The sequence below is a fragment of the Eurypyga helias genome, unplaced genomic scaffold (assembly GCF_000690775.1).
Source record: "Eurypyga helias isolate BGI_N326 unplaced genomic scaffold, ASM69077v1 scaffold13778, whole genome shotgun sequence".
Classification (NCBI taxonomy): domain Eukaryota; kingdom Metazoa; phylum Chordata; class Aves; order Eurypygiformes; family Eurypygidae; genus Eurypyga; species Eurypyga helias.
This window is the reverse complement of record NW_010267700.1, coordinates 130,770-140,448: the sequence shown is the minus strand read 5'-3', so window position 1 is coordinate 140,448 and position 9,679 is coordinate 130,770. Positions and strand designations below refer to the sequence as shown.

The window sequence follows — 9,679 nt, the reverse complement described above, 5'->3', positions numbered from 1 at the left end:
GCATGTGTTTTTATGATAGAAAAGATTACATAAAATAGCAAGGGGTGGCTGGGAAAAGAGAAAAGAAAATAAAGCACCACCAAGCACAGTACTTGGGAGGATTTATAGTACAATAAGAAGTGCTTTCCCTTTAGCTAAAATCTCTCATCGTAATTTATACACCTTTCACTTATTCAGCTAAGAACTCATTACAGGGGCTTAAAAAATGGCACATAAAATAGATCTGCGTTTTTTGTTCTTTTCATTACACAGAGCAAATTAAAAAATTCTATTAACAATTTAACTCAGTATGAAAAATTTACCCAGTAAAAAGTGTCAGAAGGTGATTCTTGGAGTTTACCGAGTATTTTGCCGGCTGTTGCAATCCTGGTGTCTATAATCTATCATGTAGAATTTTGTAATACTCTATTTCACAATTTATGTTGGTGAGTGGGTCAAACAGCATATAAAAAGCATGCTCTAGGCTCTTTCTCCCAAGCCCGTTTTACTGTAACTCTAGAATTCTAGCGGTTACATTTAAGGAATCTTTAGGGCCCTTTCAAGTCCATCCAAAGAACAAGTGAAGCTGTTATTCAGAGTTTTGTGCCCAGTGTTTATGTTCCATCTGATCTGTGCCACCCAAGCAGCACACAAGACATGTCTGAGGGTGCTTTGGGGGGATACACAATGATGTCACCCACAGGAAATATCAGGGAGGACTTGGCACTTCACAAGGCTGGCTCTTCTTCCATGGGCTCGCCAGCAGCTCTGTAAAAATAAACAGGCAATCAGAATACGGCACAAGAGTACACAATGACATTGTAGATTTTCATGCATAATCAAAGCTGATTTTTCAGCTCTCTCTGATGTTTATTTGTGTTATTCAGTTGTCCATAAATAGAGTTTCTTTCCTAGGAAGTATAAACAAATGTCAAGTGGAAAAACATTTTAGATCCAAGCAATCACTGAAAATGTTCCTGTTTATATTAAAATATGTCAGAATATTTTATAAGTTTTTGTCCAGAAATGTACATGCTTTGTGTCAACAGAGTCAAATAATTTCATGAAAAAAATAGCTGTGATACTTTTATTTTACAAGCTCTTGCAACTAAAAATATATGCATTTATTTTTTCAAGCGGGCCCATACCATTAAAGCAAAATAGCTCACTAGTAGCCAAGTAGTTAGCAGTGTTTCTTCTGGGGTTGTTCTTCAGTTTTCTGATTTTTGATTCTGTGCTTTCACAAATGCATCATCTGCCTGCCTGCTTGCAACTTCTGACAGTAAATACTGAATGCAGATCACTGTCATAGAGAATGTATCTATTAATAATATCAAATCAGATTATACCTATATCTCTTACTTGAAAGCCTCAAGGAAATACTCTGTTTAGGCAAGATGAGGGCTTTAAAACATCCAGTAAGAAAACATTGGGGACACATGTTGTGCTGGTATAAAGTATCTAAATTCCTTGTATCTGACAAACCACCACACCTGAGGGTTATGCTGGCAATTATAAAATGGGAAGCTTCTGAGATCACAGTGAGACCTCACTGTTGGAGGGCGTAAGAATGTGAACATAAACCTTTTTGTCTCTCAGTGTGGCAGAATACCATCTGACAAATGAGCTTAAGACCTCCTTAAAAATAGCTACTTCAAGAAATGTTGAAATGGGAGGAGAGCAAAAAAAAAAAATGCAAATTAATAAATGAGATGTTTATCGGCTAAATCTTGTAAGCCAGTATAATAACTGGCTTCAGTAAAACATCCCTCAGAAAGTACAAACTCAAGAGATCTCATGGAAAAAAAAAGTAATTAATGGGGGTTTGCATGGGATTTGGTAGTTTATTCAGCAAGGAAGCCAGAGAATTTTAAATGAATCTGGAGTTCATTAAAGTCTTTACCAATGAAAAATTCAGCGTTGTGCCTTTAAATGATTTTATACAGGTTATTCCTTTATGATTTGGAATGATCACAGCTAGCATGTTGAAAAACATGTCAGATTAATGATATATGAAAAAGAAGATATTTTTCACGCTAATCACTTTCCAAAGGGTTGTTGACCCTAAAAGATTATTAATCTATAAATCTCAAATCTTGTTCCACACCACACAGTGGAGGATGCTTCCTATGTACAGTAACCACTGCAGCTCCCTCACTCCCAAGAGATGAGGTGAAGCCCTCTTGCATTCCCTCTTTTTCCCCTCTTGCATTGCTCTGGCTTGCAGCAGAGATGGCTCAGTGGCAGCTAGGGTGGGATGGAGCCCAGCCTGCTGCTGAGGTCCTCGGGTGTGACAAAGGATAATTCACCAGGTGGGGAATTCATGCTGATGGTGTATGTTGCTGTTGTGCTGACCACAAACTTCCATTTTCTACAGCCACATTTGGAAGACCTCTATATCCCCTGGCATAATGCAAAAGTGCAGTAAGCCCTTGTTAAACGTCCAGAAGATTATCGTAATGTCTGGGAAGAAGGTAATTTGGAAGCAGATAACCGTTCAGGTTTTAGGTTCTACCGTGAGTGAGCGAATAAAAGAAAATAGTTGTCAATAGGTTTCACCTGGAGATTGGCAGAGAAGGAGGGAGTGAAGCTCTCAAAAACCTCTGGAAGTGGGATTTTGGGTTATTTATAATGATCTAGGGAAGCAGTATTTGCAATAGTCTGTTCATATGTATTTGGCTTCTGGGACTGACATTCTCATCACCACGGTACAATTGAGAGATGATCTTATTCAGGGTTTTAGTCCTGGGCAATTTTTTATTTATGAGGGTGTTTCTGAATGCCAGGACTGACCCTGAATTCTGTATTCCAATATGTTCCAACAATATGCCAATATTCTGCATCAGACAAAGCCTAAACATCAACAGAAATTTTTATACGCAAGTGTCAGATGTAAGGTTCTTTTTGGAAAAGGAAAGGAGGTTAGGGTGCCCTAGTGAATCCAGCTGTTGTCTCTCAGTGTGGGTACTCTTCTAGCTCTCTCCAGTCTCCTTTTGAAGTCTTATGTGTATGCTATAACTTCCTTTTATTAGTGTCAGAGAAGTCACCGGATCTATGCAATGACTTATCATTAAAAACATGCATTCTTATGAGATAAACGCTAGGCCATATTTTTGTGTGAGAGACGGTAAAGTTTTAGGGCCCTTAGTATGGAGAGAAAAACTCTGTAGTCCCATAACACTGAGTGGTGAATCAATATATACACCCATGCTGCTGAAATCAAACGTTCTCAAAAAAGAAATCAAGGGGCCAGAGTCTGCCAGGCCAAATTTATGTCACTTCAGTTATGTCACTGTTAGTTACATCAGTCCAGTCAGCCTTCCTGTAGCTGACAACATAAAAACATAAAACAGGCAAAAAACTCCATCGCGTACTGTATGATCTGACTGGTTCCTCGGAGATGCAGTTGTGAGCTCAGGTCTGATCTGGATCGATTCTGTGCGGTCAGGTGATACCGAAAAACACTGGGGCTGTCATGACTGTAGAACCACAACAGTGATTTTTCATTAAGGCTTCACTGTGGCTCATTTAAACTGCAAGTTCCTAGAAGCAGAGGCTTCTTGCACTGGCTCTGTTTATTTTGGCGTGTTGGAAAGAGGGCTCGCTCATGGGTCTCTGTATGTACAGTTCATACTATGGCGGAATGAAGTAGTCTCTACAGTTAACACTAAACAAAATGATTCCGTTTAAACCTTAAAAAAAAAAAAAAATAGATGAGGCACAGATCCTACCATATGGATAAAATCTGGCAAAACATGTGACATCTTAAGTATTGTTCTGTGGCAGTTGAAAATAAATGGCAACTATGTTATTTAAGAGAATATTATTTAAAATAGTCCATATCAACACTTAAAAAAGAAGAAGTTAACATTTAAGAATATAGATAAGCCTTGTACATCATCCAGAAAAGTAAATGTTTCTCTTACCTTATTTTTTAAATTAGAATTACAGAGATTCCTTCTAGCTACATCATCACACACATAAAAATAAAAATTCAAGGTATGTTTCCAAGTCACAGAAACTGCTGAACAAAAAGAGATTTTCTGGTGTGGTACGGCTGTTTTATACCATAATCTGTTCCTAATTTAACTCAGCTGTCTCAGGGAAGATCACTGTAATTGAAAAGCAATCGTAGCAGAGAGTTAGGGAAAAAGAGGTACATTTCTGTGGCATGAAGATGATTCGGAGGGTGTCTAAAGACATCATACAAGAAAACCTGCGTAAGACTATATCCTAGTAAAAATGGACTTTGTATGGATCAAATAAAAAGGAACTAAAGGTAAACCCTATCATAGTTTAAGGGCAGAATAATGTAACTATGCATATAGTTTCAAAGAGGAAGTAATGTCCACATAAGGCAAATGAAATAAACTCTGGCAAGTTAAATGTAAACCCTCAATAAGGCAGGCCAAAGGAGAGTCTGAAGAGCAACATGATAAAGGCATAAATGCTAATAATAAAAAGAACTTTTAAAATACATCAGAAGATGTGATCAAAGCATAAAAAGAGCATCAAGGAACATAGACCACAAAAGCAAAATGAACTATTTATATCTGTGTTCACTAGAGAAGTGTCAGGGAGCTTTTATTATTTGCAGATGAACTATCTGCACTAGAACAAAATGATATATTAAACATTACCAATTGTTAAAAGCAGATGAGATTTGTCCACTGAGTTCTGGGGAATGCAATTATGATGCTGCTAAAGAAATAATTATTGAGCATATTCTACTGTTTAACTCAGCATCCATACAAGAGGTAGAGAAGGTAAGAAATGCAATTCCCCTTTTGGAAACTATAGGAGCTAGAGTAAGCCCATATGGGGAAACTGAAAACAGGTATAATCAGTGATAGAACTGGTAGGCATTTAGGTAATGTAATTTGTAATTCGGTAAAGAGTTATGACTTAACACTTGCAGAGGAAGAAAGCCATACAGATTTATTAGAAATTTCTGAAGGAAATGAAAGAAGAGGGATCAAGTGATATCCTTGTGCAAAGAAAGTCTTTCAACCACTTTATCCAAACGCTATGAGGAACTTACATTATAAGAGAAGGTCCTCTTATAGGTTAACAATCCATTGAAAGTAGGAAATGGATAATAATATTGGTGAATTTTTCACCACGGAGGGATTCTCTAGAGCATCTTCAAAGGTCTTGGCAGACTACCAGTAGATTTAGGTGGTAGTGTTTGTTGATGATAGCAAATTACCCCTGCCAGTCAGTTCTGAAGCCCACAACACCCCTTCTGTGTGGAAAAGAAGGTAAACAAACACAAACTAACACACAATACACAAAATGGGGAGGGGGGAACAGCTTCAACTGTTCATACACAACGATGGCTACATGTGGGATCTTGGAGCTAACGGTAGAACAGCAGAGAGCAACAGAAACAAGAAAAAATGCCCTACATTAAGCTACTGTGTAAATCCATAGTATGCCCAACACCTGGAGTCCTGCATGCAGTTCTTACTCCATCTCAAACAAAACTACAAAAGGCACAGTGAGGGGCAAGAATCATCAGAGGTAAGAAATTATTTTCATACCAGGAGGAATACAGGGTCTTTAGACAGTTGAAGAGTTTAACATCAGAAATGGGGAAGAGATTATGAGTAAGAAAAGAGCTGCTTTTATTTCTCATAATGCAAGAACTAGGGGTTCCTGAGTGATTTTATCAGTTCATAAGTTTAGAGCAAAGAAAAAGAAGTGCAGTGCCTGATGAGGCTGTGGGCTTGACTACCTGAGTGCCAGAGGTCTAAGCTGATTCCAAAAAAATCTTTGAAAAGTTTATTTCTGGGAAGGTATCCTGAAGACTTTTGCAAAGGATGGGTCTGATACAGCTGTTGAGATCTACCAACTCATGAGGGCAATGCTGCCTCTCAAATTCCTCTGCTTCTGATTCTCTTCCTTATGCACCCATCACCAGGGGATGAGAGAAAGGTGGCAAGATGAGGCTGCAGTTTGACCTGAGGAAGGTGTTTTTCAGCTCCTGACCCTGGCTGAGATTGCAGATCCTGTGGGGTATGGCTAGGTAGGTGCAGGTTACTCAGCACAGCTGAGATGGGTACCCAAATAGTGAAATGCTAAGTGAAGCTTTATGAGTTGGTATACAAACACAGCAAGTGACCCTAGCTGATGGCAAGCTGCACCCCATGATCCAACCAGTTGCTCTAGTATGTAATATAATGTATGTAATATAATGCAGTGTGACTGAAACTGCAACTGGTAGCTCTGTAACACTGAGTAGTATCTAAAAAATACACTTTGTTTTCATTTCCATTTGAGCAAAATCTATGCTCAGCTGAATGAGGGTCATAAAGTCCAGTTCTGATAAATGTAATTCTCAGGATTTACTGTTTGTTGTAAAAATAGTAAGTTCAAGAGATCTTCCTCCACAGACATATATTTTTCCATTTTAAGAAGAAATATACAGAAGCTCTAATGTGTTTGGGACAGCAGGATACTGAATATTTTCATAGAACGATTTCTGAAATGCATGTCTGGCCAAAACAATATTCTAATCAGCAAAATTTGTATCTTGTGTAGGAAATAAGCAGTTACCAAGACACAAAAATTGTGGTAGTTAGAAATGTTTTATAGGTCATGCCTGTTCCTTTAATTGCATCTGTATTTAAATCTGTGTTAGCATCATGCATGTTTTCTTTCCTATCCACAAACCCTTTTTTCTATATCTGTTCTCTTCTGAAGTCTATAATCAAGTTTCAATTGGTTCTTAAAATGCAGAGTTGTGCTTTGGTAAAATAAAACACCGAAAGCGTAGCAGCTTTTCACGGTTTTCTTCATTTAGCCTGCCAGAGAAAAATCAAATAAAAAAATAATCGGCACTGTCACTTGAAGAAAAGAAAGAGAGAAGAAAGGAAGAGAAATACTTAAGATGGGCCTTAGCCAGGAGCATTTTATCCTTTATTCATCAGTGGTAAATGAGTCAGATATGAGTTGGCCAGGAAAAGAGCTGCTTTACCCAAAATCTGAGTTTGAAGTGAGTCATCTCACTCCAAACACCAATATATCCTGCAACATAACTGGCAAGAGTTTCCTGCAAAGAGGGTCTTGCTGCCACTCTCTTCATCTGGAGGTCTGACCATCCAAAGCTGAAGTCAACAGGATCTCTACCATCAATTCAGTGAAACAGGATTAGAGATGCCAGCCAGAATTATCAGCCTGCTTGAACATAGTGGGAACTAAGGGAAAGTAAGTCAACTCCTGGCATGATGCAGGAACCCTTCAGGCTGCCCTGTCAGCCATGGCACTTTCTGCTCTGACCCCTCCCCATCTGTCACAACCAACTTTCCCAAAAAAACACTCAATGCAAATGCTTGCAACAGGTCTTCAGAAGGTGATCTCCATCTACAATGAGGGGAGGAAGAGCACATCTACAGTGGCCTTATCAAGGGGACTTAATACAGCAAACACAACATGTGAAAAAGCAGCGCTGGACTCATCACTGCATTACAGCAGTTGGTGTTGGTATGTGTTTATGAAATAAACAACATTTTTTGTGAAATGAAGGAAATTATACTGGTGTGAAACCACAGTGTGCAATGTCAAATCAGTCCCTGGATTTACGATCCCGTCCTGGACTTTCATTCATGCTCAAAGTGCAGCCAGGTCCTCTCAGGTCTCCCCACAACTCACAGGACCCTCAAAATCAAGACCTTCAGGGTGACCAGTTTTGATTCCATATTTCTCCTTACATTCATCAGGAAGAAAACAAAGAGAATCGTGTCCCAAAGCCTCAGAAAACCTAACTATCAATTTTGGCCCAGTGGGACAGCACTTATGTTGTCCTGTCGCTTTCTGATGGCAATCTGGCTTCGGGAGACTTCTTTGTGGGTTACAAATGTGGAAACAGACTTAGGAACGCATGCGTGCAGAGGGCTTTTTTTTTACTGCTGAAAAATCTCTGCAACACCACAGAAGATATTTCAAACGAAGCCATTTTTTCCACAGAACAATTCATCACAACAGATTCACCCCTGTAAGAGCCCAGAACTGATGAAGTGTAATGAATCTGGCAGCCACATGAATTCCACTTGCGTACATTTCAGCACATCCTTTTTTTTTCATTTCTCTGAGCTCCGCCCTGAAATTCTGTTTTCAGAATGGGTGGAAACTGTCACAGGTTATCAGAAGGTAGGTAATAAATACAATAATTAAGTGCAGAGCTAGTCAAAGGGTTATTCTGTTAAAATCATGTAGGATCAGCAGTTGCTCTCAACGGCTGTAGTTTTGAGTGGAGGCACATAACAAATAAAATTCTTGGTTATTCTGAGCAATGTAAAAATACAAAAAATTGACCATACCCTTTTTCAGACAATTTAAAGCTTTGCTTTTTTTGACTGCATTAGTTCCAACACTTTAAAATTCTTTGTATTTCAGAGCTATGCACACATGAGCAGGCACTTTTCTGTCCCTGGCTAGGAGACATGTCTCGTAACTATTGCAAATGTACATGAGAAACCTTACATTATATCATAGCTGAGAAATTATTATCACTCTCACAGATCTAAAATATGCCTCTTGTTTGTCTGGATTCTTCCCTGAACTTTTATGGATTAGTTTCTAATAATACTAGCTCAACATAGCCATAGCATATTAAAATATAATTACAATTGGAAAGGTAATTATGTAAATGTTACAAACTTTACTAGCTAGCTCTGCTCCTGATGTGTCCCTTTGAGCCATCTCTGTTAAGTCACTGACAGATGAGCGCTCCCAATGACATGGGAGACATTCACTCCCTACCGCACCCATAACTCTTAGCACTGTGCTATTCCCCATGGATGCCTATCAATTCAGTCCTGATTAAAAAAGACAATGCAGGAGGCAAGAACCAAATCAAACAAGTAGCTGTCACAACGCGGGAGCCATGGATCCTCCTGGCTTCACTCCCACCACCACTCACCCACAGCTCCCTCCTTTCTCTCCTGTTGTCACAAAGCTCTGCTCCACAGCCCGCAGGGAGCTGATGAGTCTCCTTATAAGGCTTTTTTGTCCTTTTCTCCTCCCTCCCCTATTTTCTCTGTGTGATGGAAACTGAATGGTTCCACTGCATTTTGGGTCTTCGTCTATTGCAGAAGGCCAGGAAAGTTTGTCCTTAAAACAAATAAATGGGAAACTCGAAGAACTTCTGTAGCAGATTATTGACTCCTAATGGCTTGTTGAAGAAATATTGTTTTGTCGATGACACAGTATTCAGTGTCTATCAATTTTTTTCATCTCTAATTAACAAAACATCCAACAGCAGTTACTGTATCATTTTCTCAATTTGTGAAATTGAAAGAAATCTTGATGAATGTAAAAAAGCAGCTGGCAAGCTGGAGAAAACAGCATTCTCATTTTTTGCTGGTGTACCTTCAGCTTGGTACACAGAAAACGTTTGCCCTGATCCTGGTCAGGATTGCTTTAAGTTTTATACTGGCACCATTCCATTGCTTCCAGGGAAGCAACTTTAAATGCTTGTCTAATACAATTTAATAATAATTTAAGTCCATCCTTATTAAATTTATCTGATTGTGTGTTAAATGCCTTCCTAGAAAATTAAAACTAAACTGGCTTTGAATAGTTTCCAGTGAGAAGAATATGGTTGATTATACTTGATCATGTTTGTTTTTCCTCATATGGATAATGGACTTTTTATATAGCAGAGAGAATTACACATGGGGGGAGAAAACAAGGTTCT

The 9,679-nt window shown here is 38.8% G+C and overlaps 1 protein-coding gene across 1 annotated transcript in view; it reads right to left on the bottom strand.

Annotated features, from left to right (window-relative positions):
* Positions 1 to 238: 238 nt before the first annotated feature.
* Positions 239 to 9,679, bottom strand: part of LOC104514011 (histone deacetylase 9-like) — a gene marked incomplete at its 5' end in the record, with an annotated part of 135,785 nt that continues 126,344 nt past the window's right edge. Inside the window, one exon of the mRNA XM_010157528.1 lies at positions 239 to 747. Coding sequence (XP_010155830.1) covers positions 708 to 747 — 40 coding nt within the window. The remainder of the gene's footprint in view (positions 748 to 9,679) is intronic.